The sequence below is a fragment of the Anopheles funestus genome, chromosome 3RL (genome assembly GCF_943734845.2).
Source record: "Anopheles funestus chromosome 3RL, idAnoFuneDA-416_04, whole genome shotgun sequence".
Taxonomy (NCBI): Eukaryota; Metazoa; Arthropoda; class Insecta; order Diptera; family Culicidae; genus Anopheles; species Anopheles funestus.
Genome location: NC_064599.1, coordinates 81,375,579 through 81,396,450, shown reverse-complemented (window position 1 = coordinate 81,396,450; position 20,872 = coordinate 81,375,579). Strand labels below are relative to the sequence as shown.

General features: G+C 40.3%; 1 protein-coding gene across 21 annotated transcripts in view; it reads right to left on the bottom strand.

The window, feature by feature from the left end:
* Positions 1–20,872, bottom strand: part of LOC125768057 (protein muscleblind) — a 333,799-nt gene that overhangs the window by 24,973 nt on the left and 287,954 nt on the right. For 14 of the 21 annotated variants that reach the window (XR_007418844.1, XR_007418845.1, XM_049435216.1 and 11 more), the window contains 6 exons: positions 18,997–19,353; positions 16,273–16,458; positions 9,954–10,169; positions 6,743–6,934; positions 4,446–4,487; positions 3,120–3,243 (listed from right to left, as the gene is read on the bottom strand). Coding sequence is in view for 19 of the 21 variants with exons in the window: in XM_049435216.1 (XP_049291173.1) it covers positions 3,120–3,243; positions 4,446–4,487; positions 6,743–6,934; positions 9,954–10,169; positions 16,273–16,458; positions 18,997–19,353 (1,117 nt within the window). In the remaining 2 variants the exon portion in view is untranslated. Of the gene's footprint in view, positions 1–3,119; positions 3,244–4,445; positions 4,488–6,742; positions 6,935–9,953; positions 10,170–16,272; positions 16,467–18,996; positions 19,354–20,872 lie in introns of all 21 variants that reach the window. The other 7 variants (XM_049435218.1, XM_049435219.1, XM_049435220.1 and 4 more) reach the window with 7 other exon arrangements.

The following is a 20,872-nucleotide window of genomic DNA, read 5'->3' as shown; positions in this document are numbered from 1 at the left end:
TGAAACGTTGGCCAATTTGTTGTTTTTTCTTCTTCTTTCCTTATGCACTACACTACCAAACTGGTTAAAGGACAAATTTTTAGTAAACTGCTACTAACAACATTTGATCATACGTGTATATGCACGAAGATAAAAACAAAAGTAGCTTAACATAATCTAATTTGATTATCATTTTTGCGATTATTTATATTACGGGCGAATACGAGGAGCTAATGAATAAAGAAATAAATTTGCCATATTTTGCCCTATCTTAAATGTTTTCTGCTTGCTACATTTTATATGATTGTTAAATTGCTAAGTTGAAGAAATTGTTTAGTATCTGTCTCTCTCGTCTTGGCTTAACGACCACTAAGGTCATGCCGGCCATTTCTGGCTTACTAGACTTACTTTACCACGTAGCCGGATAGTCAGTCCTTGCCCCCGGGGGACGGTCCGGATGGGATTTGAATCCCGGTCCTGTCGTTTGGAACAGGCGCCGTTTATCACATACACCACCGGGATGCCCTCTATTTTAGTATATTATGGCAAAATATTTTACTATAATTATAATTACTAAGAAATTGTGTACGCCAAATGTCAAACGCGTATAGGAGCGTTCCAGACACGATTTAAATGGTGAAAATAGTAGCCAGAAATTATATCAAGCAAACACATCGTACTTGTTCTGCTTGATCGTTCCATAAGAAAGTTTACTGTTCCATTTTTTATAGCAAATCCAAAAGTGCGGAACAGACAGGAAGGGATTTTAAAATGCTTTCTTACTGGGTTTATATTGTGCACTGGCAGATAAACCAAACTTGGGGCAAGCTTTAGCAGAGGTGTAACTGTTGGAGTTGGGCAAGCAAAACTAGGTGGACAAGCATGCGTATGTGCGTATGTGTCATCTACACGGACACCCGCAATTTGCAGCAGCGTGGGTTTTTTATGTGAAGCTATCACAGTTGTTTCATATGATCTATAGGATCTTGCAGATCACGACCCGACGATCGTCCATTTTCGAGATCATCTTATCTCTACCCTTCACTATCGCCTTTTCATTGGTGTGTTTTGTTTGTCTGTTTGTTTCTTTGTCCCGTGTGATCGTGTGTGTACTCGATGTAACGTACCCCTCATCGGGCACTTGATGATAGTGAAAAGGTAGTGATGCGCTTCTCGCTTACAGAGGCACTGATTTCTTGTGTGGTAAAACATGTGTATGACTGTGTGTGTGTGTGTTCTTTTGTGGCAAAATTATTGTATTCTTATCTTTATGAACCCTTCCCATGCTTTCTTTTTATGCTTTATCGTTCAAAATATTTCACACACTTACACACGGAGTTGCCCTCTAAGAGGGAAATAACTTTCTTTAAGATTATCATGGTATGTTTGTGTGTGTGTGTGCGCGCGGGTGTATTTTTTATGGTACCGCAATTACATTAAGTATGTTTCAATTTACCGCGTTATGGCAATATGGTATCTTTATAGAGCAAACTCAGTTTACTCCTCGTTTGAGGGCTTTCAAAATTTCCCTTCCACACACACGCACAATCACTCACTCTTTCCCGTTAAAAAAGGCTCTCTATCCTTCCGGTTCAGTTCGGTTGGAAGTAATTGTAAGCCACTTATTTAGGAGGTTTTCATTTTCTTGTACGGGTTCAGTACAACGGCACTGCCAGCTGCCGGTGTGCCCGACACTTGCGGAACTGGCGTTGGGATGGCGGTCAGGTTCGAGGGAATGCCTGCCTGGGCCATGGGGAACTGGTAGCCACCGGTGGCGGCGGCTGCGGCTGCTGCAGCAGCGGCCGAAAATGCAGCGCCCGGGTACATGAAGCTCTGGTTCATGAGCTGCTGCTGCGCGACAGCAGCCGCCGCGTACGGGTTGGAACCGAAACCGGCCGGCATCTGTGGACGGAGGAATTGCGGGTAGGCGCCGGGTTGTGACATGATCGGAGGCGGTGGACGGGTCGTCAGTGAGGGTGCGAGCAGAGTTTGTTGCGGTGTGGCGGCTGCAACGGCCACGGTCGGTGCACTAAGCCGAGCGGCTGCCTGCGGATAGGCGGCTGTGGCTGCGTTCGTAGCCGACGCTGCGGCGGCTGCTGCAGCCGCGGCTGCATACTGTTGGCTTGGCTGCGGCAACAAACCACCCTTGTTCAGTGCAACCCCCGTATACCCGAGTGCTGTCAACGGTTTACCGGTCAGCGCGGTTGAACCACCGTGAAGCTTTAGGGCGTAATTTTTGTGCGCTACCTCTTTGGCCATGCTGGCCGCATCGGTGTAGTGGGCACCGGCTGCCGATGGGTACTGTGCCGTTGCAGCAGCAGCTGCAGCCGCTAATACCGCATTCTGGTTAGCGGCCGCCTGTGCATGAACTGCGTGAGCGTGCTGTGCGGCAGCTACCTGGGCGGCCTGCAGATGTGCCTGCATAGAAGCGGCCTGATGGTTCGAGGTGGCCACGGCCGAGTACTGCATTAGCGGACTTGTTACCGGCACCGAAACTGCCTGCGTAGACGAAGTTGCTAATGTTTGGGCTAGCGAGGCACCACTACCGGCCGTAGTTGTGGTAGTGGCACTGCTCGACAACGCACCACTGCTTGGTGTGAGAAGGTCCCCTGCAAGAGAATCCTCTTTATCGACACCTGCCTCTTTTAGATCACTCTCCGAGTGGGCATTAGCCGCCTGACCATTGGCAGCCCCGGCCAGATGGTTCATGGAACCGCCCAACGATGCCATCGATTGCAATGACATCGATTTGGCGAGTGGAGCATTCTTGTTGCTCATCTTCGGACTGTTGTTGTTAAGCATATTGGCAACACTTGTGCTGCTGCCAGCCCATCCTCCCGCACCACTAACCACACCCGTCCCACCGACGGAGGTGACGATGGCGTTCGTACCACCGGCACCGCTCGTCGTATAGTACAACCCACCGAGTAACATCGACGAGGGATTATAACCGGCGCTACTGGCGGCAATGGCGGCTGCGAGAGCGGCACTATTACCACCGCCGCCACCACCACCACTACCACTACTACTGTTGCTGCTGTTGCTGTTGACCAGACTCGCGAGATTATTAGCGATTGGGGTTGCTGTGGAGGCTGGTGGAATATAGGTAGCGGCGGTAGAAGTGGTACTAGGGTACTCACATGACACTGGCACGAACGGCTGCTGTAGTTGCATCAGCTGCTGGTAGGTGGCGCCCGGCTGGTAAACAGGTATTCCGGACTTTTCTCCAGCAGTTCGCTTGAACGGAACCATTCCCGGGAACGCCTGTGAATGGTGTGCGGTGGACGCACGGGGCAGGCAAGGCAAAGACAAAGAAAAAAAAGGGAGAGAGAGGTAAATTGAAAAGAAAACAACAAACGTATTAATGCGATGCACACGGTAGTGGCTAAACGTTACGGAATAAACGGATTTCAAACATTCTACTTTACTAAATAACGAACATTAGCAGAGAAATTAAATGGGAAGATCAGCTTTTGATTTGTACACGGCGATTTAGAATAGTAATTCGGTAAGGGTTCGTTTACACGAGCTCGTAATGCATTTAGACAAACGGATGATAAAAGAAAAATTGAGATTGACATATAAATAGATGGACAAACGATAAGGAAATAAGAGGGAAGAAGAGAATAGCACGACATGTAGGTAGAGGAAGAGATAAATATAGAAGGGGAGAGATAGACAGAAAGAAAGAAAGTAAGAGAGACAGAAAGGGAGCGCTAAGTGCAATAGTGTGAGTTGGGAAACAACAGATTATACACAATGAAGGAGTTTTTGCTACATTTAGGTGGCAGTTTTCGGTCCAATAGAAGGTACACTAATTTACACGCGACAAGGGCAGCACATTAGATAGCGTATACTAAGGTGGAGTGGATATACTAGAGTACATTTAGGTGCAGTTAGATGTACATAGGTGGCAGGGAATACTTTATGGCCAGATAATATGATGTGTAGCATTATCAAGTATTGTTCTTTGTTGGTTTATTGGGACGGGAGCTGACGTGTTTGTTTATTGTTTTTTGTTTTGTTTTATAGAGGAGATCAACAAGAAACGCCAAGTAGTATTCATGAAGATGGGGAGCCAGTTTAAAATATTCTTACAAAAATACGTCGAAACTTGCATAAAATGTCATACTTGTTACTACAAAAAAAGAGGAAAAAATTGATAAAATCCGTTTGATCAGGAACTAACGGAAAATGGTGGCACTATTTTTTTTTGTCCAAAAATCAAATACGCGAAAACCGATTCCAATACCGTACCACAACCGAAAGCAAAACTAGAGCTACACCACGCGGAACGTTCCGATCGTTTGCTTCACAGGGAGTGTGGCAGATCGTACCATATCCGAGTGTTAATCAAATACGTTCGTAGAATAAAGTACAAAAGAGCAAACGAAGAAGTATGCTGGACGGTAATAATAAAATGAAATAACAAAAAAAATATATAAAAAAGTGGCTCAATTACTTACAAAGTTTTCATAGTAAATAGATCCCATCGTTTTCATGTCCATCTGGAGGAGGGGGTTGGTTGGTTGGTTGTTTTTATTTTGTTTGTTTGTTTTTTTAATTATTTTTGTAGTTGTAGCAGAGTGATCGTTGTTGTAGGTGTTGTGTTTTGGGTGCAATGTGGTGGTGCGGTGGACAAAAAGGGTGACGTTAAAGTGATCAAGTGTGATGATAATAAGGTGAAGTTAACAAATTTTTAATGAATTGACATCGGAACGACGTTTAGGAACAGTGCAATGATGTTCGCAAAGTAACAATTATTGTCCGCCAAAAAGGAGAATTATAACAATTTTTTAATGAATGTTGTGTGTGTGATTGTGTGTGGTTTTTTTTTGCATAAGAAAATGGTGCGACATTATGAAGGGAAGGAAGGAGGAAAACCGTCATGTATATTCATTCATTTCGCACGGAAAACATAGATATGTGACAATAGGAAGAGAGAAAGAGAGAGAGAGAGAAAGAGAAAAAAAAGCAAAGAGAAAAATGAAAACATTCATTAGTCCTGGATGGTAAGTAACACACGTTCGGGTAAATCTTGGTTGAAATAAATTAGAACTAAAACCAACAACTAAGAAAAAACATAAACATTCGAACAGATGGAAATAATTGTAACCGCTACAAACTAATCATTATTTACGATAACTTAAATCGAAATTGGTGATGTTAAGATATGAAAAACTCAACATGGTAACGAGTGTTAGTAACAAGGGGTGGGTGTATGGGGGCGGGGCAGTTTGCGCTTTGACGGCAATACTTCTCGGTTGTTGGCTATTGTTTACTTATTTTTTTTCTCACAAAAAAGGGACAGTATGGTGTCTTACGAAGGGGTGGGTAAGGGCAACCCCCGGTGATTGGGTAAGTTAAGGCAGTATTAATCTGGACAATATCGAGTTATTAAGGTGCTTTCCATCGTACGCTTCATTGCTGACAGGTTGGTTGAAAAATTAACACATTCGTGGCACATTCGAAGGCGATGGAGGGTGGTAGGGATTCGGTGAGGAGTCTGTAATTTTCAATCAACGTTTTATTTTTTCTGCCTGAAAGCTGCTGTACTATAGATACAAAACTTTCAAAGTATTTGCCAGATTATTTGTAATTTATTTGCTTTACAAAGGCATTGGTTAGCGCTAGAAAATGGTTAGGGACATACTGGCGGCGATTGCACTTTATCCCCCAAGGCCTTGTAGTTAACATCATTCCCCATCTGCTTCCTTTGTAAGTAACGCAGGGCCGGGTTTCCTATAGGGCTTTTGCTTTTAAAAGAGGTAAACATTTACGCATTTTTATTATTATATATCAAGCAAATGTAAGCCATTTTCTTATTGACAAGCATCGGTAGTTTGGAAAGAAAACAAAACTGCTCTAGCGTTCTAAAAATTAATCATCTGTACCAGTGAAGTTGTAACTTTCGAACCGGTAGTACCGTATATGCCAATAATTTAGTGTCTTTGCGTTCTTCTTCAACGGAAAATCATATGTACAAACAACACTACCATTAGCAAATGATCACACAAAATGGTGAAGAAGAAAAGTGGAACCAAACGTAGACAAAAAGAAAATGGGGACAGTAAAGAAACGTAACAAATGTGTTGCCACAACCGATAAATCATATCGTGCAAGCGTAAGCAAGACAAGAAGAGACATAATACGCAACAGAAACAATATAGATACTATCAGAACAATGTCCATGGTCTTATCAAATGGTACCATTTACATTAACAAAACTCATTTTAATTTTAATTTAATTCAGCTTGTGGTAAAGATGATTCGACTCATGATGCTTGTTATGAATGTCAGCAAGAAAAACAAAATATTAAAGTGTTAGTATACTGTCGGCAGCCCGCATGGAAAAATGTTAAATTCGTTACATGGTGTAGGTGGTATTGTAGTAGTTTGTTAGTGTCGAGATTGGTAAGGGAAATTTGCCAACGGACGGAGATAAAAATGGGGAGTTTTAGTAAAACACAGGATCAATTAAACTAACGTAAACTAAAACATAAACACTTTCACAGTAAAGTAATAATATTAATTGGTAAACATTAAAAGGAAGAATAAAACACAAAAAACTAAACTTTTGGTTACTGATAAGTACGAACTTTAAGGATTAGAAGGGACACAAAATAAAATCAATGGAAAAACGGGAAAATTTTAACTTAAAATCAAAATCAATCAAAAGGAAACAACGAGAGAATCAAAAGGAGGAATTAAACAAAACTAAGGAATGAGAGAGAGAGAAGAGAAAAAATAAAGATGGCAATACCATTTGTATCATGTCACTATCGGCTGCACGCTTTTTGCCAACCTCCAAGGGAGACTGGCCGCCCGAAATGGACAGCTGGCTCGTCGAAGTGACAGCCCCGGGCGGTGGCGGTGGTGGTTGGAGGGGACCCATGGTAGCAGCGGCAGCGGCGGCGGCAGCGGCTACAGCGGCCGCAGCAGATACGGGTGCAGTCTAATGATCGTTAGGTTAGAGAGAGATCGATTGAGCAGTGGTGTTTCGTACGTTTAATTGTGAGTAGGTATGTGTGTGTACGTATGTGTGGGTGTATGTATGTGTGAAGTTGGCGTATGTGTGTGAGCGAGCGTTCCGCAAATTGCAACCGCAGTAGCGTATCAGGTGCCAAGCGGATAAATGTCCAATTATTTATATATGTATATAAGATCGGCCATAAGTCCATGTGCATGTGTTTGTATGTATTTGTTGTTGTCCGTAGAACAGAGTCAGAGTGTAGTGGGTGGTGGGGGTGCAGTTCCAGTTTTGTACAAAAAACAGGTAAATGTAACGTTTTGTTTTGTTTTTCGTTTCAAATTTAATTTGCCATTTCCATTGTCCGGGTGTTGTGGGGGTGTTTTTGAGATAAAGAATAAAAAGAAGAAGAAGAAGCATAACAAGCAAATGTTTTAATAAAATATGTTTCTATAATTTCGATCATAACTGCTTAATACATAGAGATACAAATAAATACAATATAGATATAACAAATGTGAACAAAAAGGAAAAACACATGTAATAGAAGGGTGCACAATATACACAAAACGAGTAAGAGATAGTAGTAGATGAAAGAAGAAAACAAAAAATAATAAAACAAAGCAAAATCAAACGTTAGAAAAGAAAAATGTAATACATTGGATAGAAATGAAACAGAATACATGAAACGTAATAAGACAAATAGACAATTATAAAATATGAGCTTAAATAATAAAACCCTATATATTTTGAAACTCAATAATAAATATTTCCCACGCCGATTACTTTTGTTTTGTGAAGAAGAAAGCAATTGAACTAAAATCATATTTTGTTTTCGAAACCAATAGATGCTGTCTTACGTCAAAAGCATGCTACATACATAATTTGATTTTTCATTTGATTTTTTTTGTCTTTTGTTGTTGTTTCATCTAGCGCCGGCCTACCCGTTGATAAACACACACTGCGTTTTTTTCTTGTTTTGTGCATTTACAAACATTGCTTATTTGGGTTTGTAATATGTTTGCACACCATTATGAGGTATGCAGTAATATAATAAGTTAAGAAATCGATACGACCGTTACATAATTTTGTTATACTAATTTTCCTTTCTCATAGCGAGTGAATCATTTTGAGGGTTGTGTGTGAACTTAACCATAAACGTGTGGCAGCATAAGCCAAAATGTTACCTTGAGAAGATTTCTTTTTATTTCGTACAGATTCTGGTCTGCTCACGCACAGTATCACGTTTAAGTGAATATTGTAATGACAACATGATTAAAGAAAACATAAGATAGCATGCAAAACTAATCACTGTCGTATATACTTAAAAGAGAAAAAAAAACAATAACGAGCGAGAAAGAGAGCAGACGCAGCACACAGAGATGAAAAAAAATAAACGCCGGACGATTAAAGAGACATTAGGCATACGGCGTTCTGCCGTATTTTGAGCTGATTTTAGCAGCCAAACGAACGAGCAAGGAAATCGAAATAAGAAGAAAGAAATGTGTAATTTCTATATTTACAATACTTGTTCCATAAAGTATGCTGCTCACAACAAACATTCCGAGCGTTTGCGTTTAACGAAAGGAGAATCAGGATTTTTGCGCATCTAGCATAGCGAATAGCTATGGCGTCAACGTGATCGGCTTGCTTAAGGAACATAAGAACGCGCTTGGCCTTTTCCCATTAAGCGGTAAACATAACCAATAGATGAAATTGAAAGGAATGTTTGCTTCGTGTGATTTAGCCTTAAACATAGGAGCGATAATTATTATGGATTATGTACTTTTGGATGCTTCGTTTGTCATTGTTTGGTACACCTCTGCTTTCTTTCTCATCGGATACGTCTACTCTAGTACAAACACTACGGGGGGCAAAACGAGAGGGATTCTATTCTACTGTTATTATAAAGATTGAAACTTTAAACACTGTGTCACGGCTACTGACACGGTACTGCTGTATGGAGTCTCATGTTGACGCTACGGTATTGTATTTTAGTTCCTGAAGGCCATTTCTTCTGGTTGCAGAAGGACTTCTTCTACCTAGAGGTGATTGAATGTGTTCGTGTGCACGTGTTGGTGTGTTGTTGTGTGTTCTGAATGAGGCCCTCGTGTACTAGTATGTCTAATCTACGTTCGGTGCCCGAAACTATTCCGGAAAGGATATCGTAAAAAAACAGCAACAATGCAATGGGTAACGTTGGTTTTGATCGAGCTAGAATGTGTTGTGGTGTAAACGGTATGTTTTTTCGTTTTCTTTTTTTTAGTAGTGATAGTAGTTGCAGTTGGTGTCACTCTGGAAAAACGGGGAGGGTATTTTTGTGAGAGAGGAGAAAGAGCAGAAAAAAGAAACACACAAACAATGTAGAGATAGGTAGAGGTATACATCTTTACAAAGAGAAGATAGATAGAGAGATAGTGAGACAGAAAGAATGATAGATAGATAGGATAGAAAGATGGATTTTATTGAGATAGAAACAAAAAAAACACATTGAGAGAACGAAACACAGAAGGGCGTCATGAAACAATAATAAAAAAATATATTTAGTCAAGGTGATGGTACGATAGCGAAAAAAAAATTATAAAAGATACACAAAAAATCGTATCAAAGATGTGAATCGAAAAAAAATCATTGGTTGGTAGATAATAAGCCAGCTTGATAAGAAAAGGGGTCATTACCCAAAAAAAAAGAAAACTAAACGAATAAACGAAAGCACAGAACGGGTGAAACTAAAATGATTTTGAAAAGCTTTTGACAAACTATAACACAATCATAACACTATAAAAACAGTAAAGATGAAAACAATAAATCATGAGCATGAGGAAGAAGAAGAAAATAATGCGAAACAGAAAAAAGATAAAACACAGAAAACAGAAATGCTAGAACTGAAACACAAACACACATGATGAAAGAAAACCAAAAACAAAGGAAAAAAAGAAAACTAATGAACAAATCAGAAGTATTTTCTTTTTTTTTGTTTGTTTGTTGGATTAAATAGCCATACCGCGGTTGCGCGTGACTGCGCTGCTTTTATTTGAGCCTGCAGGTGCAAGGGAGGATGGAAGTAGCGACAAGGTTCACGAGCGCATCTACCCTTCACGGCATCCATGCACACCGTGACGGAACCGTCTTCGTGTGTTGTAACGCTCTCCTGCGGATGAGCAAAACGGCATTCGGACTCAGCTCGCTTGCAGGCACCGCGCATGAATTCGCGACATACCTAAAGACATTATCGGCTAATTGATGTTTGTCTTCACATATTGTTGGGTTGGTATTGGTTGTTTAATAGTAATTGGAGAGGTTTGATTGTATGTTTTGTTTTTTTTTTGTTTTTTAATTAATCATTGGAATACATAGGGTGGTAGTAAGAGGGGAGGAGGTTTAATTTGTAGTAGTTGGAGCAGTTTGCTTAAATGCTGTTTAGTATTTTGCTGTTTTGCAAAATGGTGGGGGGGATAACTTAAGTGGAAAACTTAGTTTAACGTTATTTTCATTGTTCACAGAACGATTTTTTAAAAATAAAAACAAACCGTTGGCAATGCAAAACAGAACAACGCAAAATTGGTAAACAAAACAACAGATCAAACCAAGTGTGTTGTGGTAAGTATGTGGTAGTAGGTGGGAGCATAAGTAAAATTGTTTAATCATAATGCCGTATAATTGCTTTGCTGTTTACTGAATGCTGTTAAAATGCAGTATAGCAGAATAACAAACAGAATTCCAAAAAAATACAAAGAAACAGCGTAAGGCACAAACGCAAACAGGGCGAGCAGGATAGCAGTAGCAGCAGCAGCAGTAGTTGTAATAGTAGCAGCAAATTGTTAGCAAACAAAACGTCAAAAAGGGAAAAATGGAACAGAATAACACTCTTGGCCAGAGGTGTAATATCATTACACATACAACTGGCAGACATTTTCCCGCGCTCGTTGAAGAGATGCGGCAAACGTTCAAGAGTTTTGATTTTAGTTATAAAAATCATAAGTGTCAAACAAGCTAGCGCAGTGTCAAGAAATTAGTAAACAAAGAAATATACAAAACTATAAATGCACATCGATCTCTTATATGCGAGCGGTAGCGTAAACGTTTGAAGGTGTTGCTTCGAAGCGAATCATAAGGTGGGCATCGAGCATTGGAAAATAAACTCGTACAGAAAAAAAAACTGTCCAAAAAACAAAAAAAAGTGTGGAGAACAAGAGAACGAGCTGTTTTGCGGTAAAACAATACTGCTGATGTGTGGCGTATCGAGTAACAAAAACAAACCGGTGTCGGTTAATTTGATTTGTTTTGGTTTGTTAAAATGATTGTAACTGTGGAGCAAATAATAAGAAGGATGACTGGTTTTGCAGTGGAAGAGAACTTATCAAGCACTGAAAAAGGGTCATGTTTAAATCGATCAATTATTGGATTTCAGCTTTTTTAATAACGAGGCGCTTAAGGAGTACATATGAAGAGGCGCCTAAAATTATGCTATTCTCACAACAAATTGGTTATGCATAACAAATGATTATTTATTATGGCCCGATTTATCCATTTGTTTTTCATGACCACATATTGATCGAAAATATACATGACCTTTGATCGTTACGCACGGCTCATAAAAAAAAGGAAATAAAACCATAAAAGATTTGGTATGCTTTACGTAAACTATACCGTAACATGTGTATAACTTGCAAGCCTGTATGTATTTAAGTAAAAAAAACAACTGTCCGTTGCAGGATTCTTTGACCGCGCAGAAAGACGCGAAGATGTGCAGAAGCTCTTCAATTTCAAATGGAAGAGTTACAATAGAAATCACAACGCAATTAATGAATGTGATCATACAGAAGGAAAAAATAGACCGTAGCTGACACAAGTGAGAAGGACGACGAAAAGGGGTAGTACTGTAGTCGTGAACGCGCAGGGATTGGTGTGCAAGGGTTGCTTCTTCCCTCTTTTTCACACCTTGGCTCGAATGTATACAGCCAGAGTTGTATATGGAAGAAAACATACAGGGAGGTCGCTGAAGAATAGGAAATCGAACGATTTGCTGTTAATTTTTTGTAAGCATTTGTTTCCGTGTGCGTGTATGTGTGTGTGTATGAAAGTGTGAACGAATGAAATACACGTACATAGACACGAGCACAACACACACAAACGCTTGCAAATGGACAACGAATCGTACGGAAAGGGCGAGTTTTTGCGTGACGCACGATGAGACGAAGGGCATGTAATCGAACGATGTCGAAAATGTGACAGATATAGAGTGATATAGAAAGAAAGAAAACAGAAATACAGGGTATCTAGAGATAGAGGGTAAAGAAAGGTAAGATAGTGGGAATGCTTACAGAAGAGTGATAGGAGGAAGAAGTCGGTGTACGGGGAGGACGTAAAAGGGGGGTTGTGTTTTTTGTGTGTGCAGAAATAGTTGATTCAATGGCGACCAGAGGCGGCCAGAGAAATGACACCTCGAATGACACGTATACGGTAGGTAGGATGGAAGTCATACTTCATGTGTTACGAATGCTGCACTAAAAGAACGGTAATTTGTTTAACTTTTTGACTAAGGATTTTACATCCTTATTAGTACGCACAATATGTTCTGCTCTTGGTGAGTCAACTAATGGTAGCTATTTTATTTTACACAAAGAACAAAACGAAAGACAATAAAAAAAACTAATCAGTTCGTTTAACTAAAACCTAGGAAATGCTAGAAAAGAATGAACATGACTTGAATCGATAAATAATGACAGATGCAAGAAACAAGAGCCAGAAAGTGATTCTAAAGCTAGAGATATCTATAAATCTAGGTTCATACTCTAACGAAAACGGAAGTGCATTCACTAGTGTAAAAGAAGTAGAGAATAGAGAAAACGGATTTTTTAAATATGAGACGCCATTCAACACATTCCAAGTTGACTTTTGTTTTTCATTTGATTCGATGTGTGTTAGCTCTGCGTTACATATTGCCATTTGATTTTCTTACAGCTTTGAACGGATCTGTACAGCAACAGTAGGTAAGAAACACTGAACACATTGGTAAGAATCACTATTCTAATTCCGCGCTATTACTGGTGTGAGTATTCTCTATCACAAATACATATATGAATATATAAAGTAAACGTAACAACAGCAAAATGGAAACGGATCATATCGCAAGCGAAACATGGCATTTATCGTTAATACTTTGGATTCTGGATTGGTTCCGTGGCTGGGGTTCGTCCCGTCGGTGACGAATTTTTCGCTTGAAGTTTTTTTTTCTAATTGATTTCATTAGAACACTGGTTGAGATTTTTTTTTCTATTCTAAGTGGTAAGCATATTAACGCACGTGGTTTACACCGTCTAACAGGCTAGGCTTTCTAGCTAATTATTCGCTATATTCTATAGATTGTAAGCAAATATCGAACGGAAGCGCAATGGTACTGTTTGCATCGGGAAACTTTTGTCATTACCTTACCCCACCGAGCAAACTGATGAACTAACTTCAAACGGGTTTGCATAGTCTCGCGTGTTGATTTATTGGCATTCAATCAGTGAATGGTGAAGTTATTTATAATCCATTAAAATTGGACCGGTGAACTGCTGACTAGTGGCGTTGCAGCAAACTCTCATAAACCGCAAGCCGGTCTACCACAGTAGACTGGCCACAGCTTGCAGTTAGTTTTTCACACTAGCCTACGGTCTGCCCGTTGATGCGGTTGGCATATGATGAACTTTGCTTAATGTTGATTTATCGATGCGGTACTTAATAATTAATTAACAGCCAGATAAAAGCAGTTTCTGGTGTCACGTTTGATTACTCGGCAATCAAAGCTCATAACTTGGAATCAAATCTTCTTAGCAAGAAGGAAAAAAATAAGTTTAAAGACAATATGACTCAAAAGAGATATGCTATTAATTTAGTTGGATAAAGCCACTAGGATGACTCAAAAGAGATATGCTATTAATTTAGTTGGATAAAGCCACTAGGATGGAGACGCCTGGTACTTTTGGAAATTTTCTCATAACTAGCTATTCCAAACATTCGTTCGTTTAACATTCGATACATCTCGAAAAATATTAAGATAAAATGCAATTTAATTGCAGTTGAAGAATAAAAAATAAATCCATCTTGAAAATAAAATTCAATAAAATAAAATTTGGAATTATGCGATGGAGACGCCTGGTACTTCTTTAATTTTGTTCAAATTTGTTAGCGCAAAATTTCTTCACAGTTCGGTATCACTTTTCGTAATTTAAACCGACCATTGCAACAGTACATAAACAGTGCTTTTGTTGCAGTGAACCCTCAATCACACCCCTTGCAAACAGCACAGGACATCACCCGTATGCTGACTTGGCATATGCTGCTCTTATTGCATACGAGCCGGTGTCCACCAATCGATTGTAGGTCAGAACGAGCCGTCGCTGCACATTTCACGGTTGACTAGCCAAACAAATGTTCCTCGTTCGTTCCGCCATCATCGGGGCGACGCGCGGGGTTTCACCGCCTGCATCCGACATGCAGGCCAGGCTCACTCACAGACACAATTATATGGGAGCTTTTTCACGCTTGCCGGCGTCGATTTGTCACACACGCGCTGGCACACATTTGTCACATGTTTATTTGTATGCGAAATGAAAATCAGATTATGTTTCGAACCGTACGTTCGGTCCATTTCACTAATGGGCCAGCGCAGTTCTTTTGTGTGCCCCAGCTTTTTGTACGTTTGCCAGCCAGCACAGGGAACAGAGGCTGTTTGTGTGTGTTGTTTTATAGATCTGCAAAAGGTATGTTGGTTTCGTTTGACGGGTGTGACTTTTGGGCAAATTTTGCAACTTCATTGAGTGCTTTCACTGTTTGAATGATGTCGTTTAAATGTGTTCGGTTTGTATTTAGCTGAGGTTTTTGGTCTATTTCGGGAAACTATTCGCTTGTAGTGCTTAAACGTTTGAAGTTTCGTTCATCTTTGCCGGTACACTTCCGTTCTAATATTGGCATGATAACTTGAGCACGCGTATCGTATCATCTAGTTTGTTTCTTTAACTTTATTTTTTATTTATCTAATAATAGTATTAATTCTTCCTGCCGGCCTTTATTGTTTTTGTTTTATCGGTACAAATGTTTTTGATTCTATTGATTATGTTGTTTTTTTTTGAGAAGTAAAAGAAACTTTTACAACCGTGCGCAGAAGCGTAGAGAGGAAAGATGCAGCAAGACAAGACATTGATTTGATTGATATATTGATATTAAAAAAGAGTTAATATTTATAAAGTGTGTATTGCATATCGTATAATCCGTACAAAAGAAAATAAAAAGAAAATTGTGAAATAAAAAAAAAACCTTGTACGTGGTATATTACACACAATAATGAATTGTACCAAACAACTAATAAAAATAAAAGAGAAACATTTTGTTTATATAAAAAAGTTAAACACGTTATTTACAGCAAGTAGTTTGAATAAAAAAAAAAGATTCAACGACCGTTGGTGAAATTATTTATGAATCACACAACAACTTAATTCATCATGGTAATACAGCAGTTAGATAATGTGAGTTTTAAATTGAATTCACAACAAAAAAGCACAAAACACAAAACTTACTGTACAATTATGTATACAAATACAGACTGTTTCTATAAATTGATACTTTGAACGTATTGTTTCAGTTTTTTATGTTCGCAAAAGCAACAAATCGATTAAATTTGTTTTTGTAATCAAACTATCAAACTGATCTTTTATATTTTATTACTAAAGCGATTGCGAAAAATGAAACCATCGTTTAGAATTTGGTTCGGTTTAATTTTTGCTTGTAATTTGGAGTGCTTAATGTACATACTATTGACGCATAAAATGTACACATTTAAGTAACGAAGGCAATAATTAACGAGAAAAAAAACGTATAAAAACAGTTGTAAAGTAATTTAGAGTGGGTGCAGTAAGAGTAACGGTTACCAGTGGGTAATAATTATGTATCAATCATCTATACGACAAGAGGTTTATTTTGATTTTTTTTGTTTGGGAAACGGGATCGTAGGGATGCACTAGATCTTATAGCTAAGAGGCTCCCGGATTGTCGGGCTGATGAGAACAGTTAGGCAAACTAACGGAGTACAGTGGAGGCGGTAAGTGGGTTTTGTTCACATTCAAAAACACTATATATAGAGGGGTGAGACATGGCCGGAAGCAGGGAAATTTTTGGTTCGGAAAGGAAGGAAGGGGGAAAGATTTGGTTTCATCATTTTATAGGACGTAAGGATGGAAATGGTAGGCGAACCTTCTTAGGGAAGGCCGTCTCCATCCCGTATCTAAATGGGGGAGGTACGTTTAACAAGATTTGACCAGTGGAACACCGGGAACACTTACCTCGAGCCTGTCAGAGCGTGGAATTTTCTGTTGCGTCGAGACGACGGCCTGCTGCACTACCGGACCCAGCTGGGATACGCTGGACGGGTCGGAGACGGGACCGAGCAGGGTCGGTACCAGGTGACCGGGTTGAAAGTATGGACTGTACGTGCTCGCTGGCATACTAGCCAGGTAGGGATTGGTTGCCTGTGTCAGTTGAGGGTTGAAGTTTTTGTTTTTCATATTCATCATTAAACACAGGAACGAGGGGGAGCCGAAGGGAAGAAAACGGGGAGGAGAGAAAGAGAAAGAAAAGAAAACGAATTAAAGCGATTTTAGTGAGCAGGAAAACCGCCCACCGTTTGATGGTGGGTTGGTTTTACAGTTTTTCTTTTATTGTTTTTTCAATGGATGGCAAATCAACGATTTCCACCATTACGCTTGTTGGGGAACAGTTCAGGAAGAAAGGAACATCAAATGCGATTCAGCCGTTTTAAGCGCTTTTCTATGCCATGGTAATAAAGGGAATGTTCTTTGTAAAGGAAGAGGACAGGAGAAGGGACGAAAGAGCGGCAACACGAGTGCATGTGGGTGTACGAGCGCTTGTGTGTGTATTGCGACATTGACAGAGAGAGAGAGAGAGAGATAGAGAGAAAGGGTGGGTAAATAGGGGAAATAATTTCAATAGTATACAGGATTTTTCTGGTGGGTTTCTGCGTTTTGCCTGCAGATGGCGCTAGCGCACTTTTTTGACTGAACCGTTACAATAAACGCTTTTGACACTGAACATGGTTCGTACATTACTTATGTCAAATATTTATTATTAAGCAAATCAAACTAACTGTGAAAATTTAAATTTTGAATATAAAATAAAAGAATATCTACATAATTAGGAAAACACTTCAAAGGTTGATACTGAACACATGAAACATTTTTTTTCACATCTGTAAGCAAACAGCAAAAACTCATTTGAAAAAACAGAAATCCTTTAAATTGTAACATCTCTTCTATAGAACACTAAGAACACCATGATAGCAACTCAATTAACTAGGCTCATGCACCTCATACACACGCAACGCCTGAGGGGCTACACCACAGCACACATCGAAGCCGACTATTTTAGCGGCCCCATCGCAACAGAGACTAACTGATCTAGAGATAAAAAGATAATCTGCAACTGAAAACAACTGAACCAGTGTTAGGTATGAAAATGATTCTAAACTGAAAGATGGCGTGAAATGGCTAACGAGTGATGGTTGTGGTGGGTAAATGATGATTGGAATGTCGGATTTTGGCCGCCCGCCCGCTCTGTTGCTCCGACACTCCCTCGTCTATAAAACATGAATAGCGACAAAACACGCACACACACGCACACAGAAATACACTAAAACAAACGGGTGTTCGACCCGTGTACGAAGAGCAGCAGCGGCAGCAGCAGTAGTAGTAGCAGCAGCAGCAGTATCACAAGCAGCACCCACAAGCAGCAGTTGAAGAAAAGCCTTGAGCATCGGCTAGGTATTTTTTTTTGGTTTTGGTTTTGTTATGGATTTACGTTCTGGGGCTGAACGAACTAAGCTCTAAGTTAAACAACGGATTGAGCAGTCGCAGTCGTGATCCAGAAAGCGCATAAGAGGGACAGAAGGTTAGAGAATGATGGAAGCAGACAGTTCTTGGTACCCATTCCCATCTGTTGAATCTAAATGGAAGCATGCAGTAAGGTAGTTTCTCTGTTTTTTTTGTTTGTTTGTTCTGTAATCACTAAACAACGAAAGCACACAGGGAGACACTCTTAACCTAGTGAATCACTCTCTAAGCACGCAATACAGAGCACACGGATACACACGGCGGAAAATATGGTCACACACGATGGACCTCGCAAGCTTTTAACTAAACTCTTCCACCACCATTACGGTTGGTTGTGTTTTAAGCAAATCTTTTGTTTTCCATGCAACTCATTTACGAAAACGGTGAACTTGTTCAGCTCGATAACAGTTGAGATTGTAGAGATAGAAATATTGATAATTAAACAATAACAAAGAAAGCTATAAGTTTTTCAGAAAATATAGAGCTGTCAGACTGAACTATGAAAATCAAAAGGTACAAAAACATTTCCAACAAAACATGTGAAAACTTAAGCTTGAACATGAAAATTGTCTGTAAACTTTCTCTAATCTAATGATAATATTGTAAATGATTAAATCATTCGAAACAAACATTAGAAATGAGGAGAATAAAAAAAACATGTTCCAAAGAGAGGAAAATGTTACGCTATATTGTTTCAGTAAAGAGTAAACGAGATGATGAAAGTAACGAGAACTGAACTGAATTCGTATCAACAAACCCGTTCTACACACATCCGATACAGATACATAGCGATAAGAAGTAGTATTATGTTTAAGAAATGCGTCCGTACGGTGAACAATAGACGTATAAATATGTTAGCAGTGGTTAATTAGTGTTAAGTAATGTTAAAGGCAGCAAAAAACGTAGATAAAAAGAAACATATTCTAGAGAAAATGCGTTGGAAATGGTGGTGATCTGCTGGCGGTTTTCTTCTATACCAGAGATCAAGATACGGAGAATTAGGCAGAGAGAGAGAGAGAGAGAGAGAGGGTGTGTGAGAGAGCAAGAGAGAGAGAAAGAGAGAAGGGGCGTAGGAGGTATTAATTATTGCATAATGGGGGATGGTGGTGGAGCAAAAAGAATGGTCAGATAGGTCACCGACATTACGGTGTGAGTAATTACTTTGCAGGTGGTGGTAGTATTGTTGTTATTGTTGTTGCTGTTGCTGTTGCAGTGGTTACTGTTGTTATTGTTGCCGGGGGCACTGTGACTGTGGCCGTTGACGGTGCTGGTACCGTTGCTGTTAGTGGTGGTGTTGGTGCTACCGATGCCGCTAGTGCCGTTACAGTGCGTCACCCCGTTCGTCGGTGGCGGTGCATTACCATTGTGATGGGTGACGACCGCACTGGGACTGTGGCTTACGACGTATGTGGTGTACGGTGGTGGCGGTGCTGTGCCCCAGGCTAGTGTGAAGCCGAGGGCAGCAGCAGCCGCTGGAGGGACGGCCGTGGCCACCGTCGTTGCAACCGTTGCGCCATTCTGACGTTCGAAAAATGCACGAGAGCACGAGAAATAGAGCAGATAGGAGAGATAGATAGAGAGAGAGAGAAAAAGAGAGAAAGGGAGAGATAGTAAAATGAACGAAGAGTCAGAGGTAACGGTGATCTTCCATCGGGTTGTTATGGGAGACGTCCAAATATACACCGGAGCTGTTAGTTGGGTTAGTTGTTTTTAGTTTTGTTACTGAAATTTCTTGAATGTCATTGTTCCTATGGATAAGTTGGAACATATCCAGTAAAATAGAAATGTTGGAAATTATAAATCACAAACAAGCCATCCACAAGACCACAATCGTTGGTTCTAATTTGAGTTGGAATTTGACTGTAAAGGATTTTTGTAACGCGAATTGCATCGTTCAGGCGAATGGCTCACAAACACGCCTGAATGTATGTAACTTGCGGCACAGAAAGAGTACAGTCGTACGAAAGAGGAACGGAAAACATCGTTGTTTGGCAGCTAAAAAGCAACGCTATGATGTGTATTATTCTTTTGAATTAGGTATATAATAAAAACGAGGAACTTTCCTGAGCGAAAGATTGCTTTGAAGATACTGCGTGTGTGACATTGTTTCAGTCATAATGCTTAGATGATCGTGCTTGGAGGAAACTTTGGTCTGAAGTAACAGATACGGAAACTAAGCTGATAAATGCAAAGAAGAAACTGAGGCAAGCTCTCCCAGTAGGCAGAACCGTGCAGAACAGCTGAAGAGGTAGCAAGACGTTATGGTGGAACTGCCATTCAGTTGCAATAGTATGTGAAGATACCCTGACAAGGTTGCTTAGCAGAAGCAGCAACAGTTAATAAGTTTTAATCCTATGTTCCTGTGGCTGGTAACTACACTAGCCCTTTGCCCGATTGAAGACACCTAGCCCAAGCGAAAGCACTTCCAGAAGATGAACATCTGCCTGAACTAACGCAGCTTGCTACCTGTTTGCGTGGTGTTGCGAGTGGCATACCCCATTCCCAGGATTTTCACTACAGGTATGGAGGTCATAACAAGCGATACGGTGCCATATCATTGCCCGGTAAAGCGGCGAGTAGCGATTGAGGAAGGAACATCGCCACCGATGTCCATCAGACGATGGAGTCGGACGGCACGCTTACCGATCATACGTTCGGGAAATATATCACGGATGGGTTGACGTGTTTCAGGCAATTGATCCTTCGCGATTGCTTAGTACACCCGTATCGTCTGATCGATTATCAGCTGCACTAAAATAGCGTCCATGTTTTGGTTGGCGAGAGTGTAACGTGTCTCTCTATACCTTAAAAATTACAACAGAACAAGGTTGAGTTAACGATGGGCTAACGTTAAACTGGGAAGGGATAGCAGCTTTGAAGGTGTGCACAACGATGGGGATGGAGTTTGCAGTTTTGCTAACAGCACTTGACGGTTTCGTGCTTAATTTGAGCACTCTTCCACTCATCAGTCAACACTGAGCAAACAATGAGGTGTGATGTAAACGGGCGCTGGTTTGGAGTATGTTTCGTTGTACCA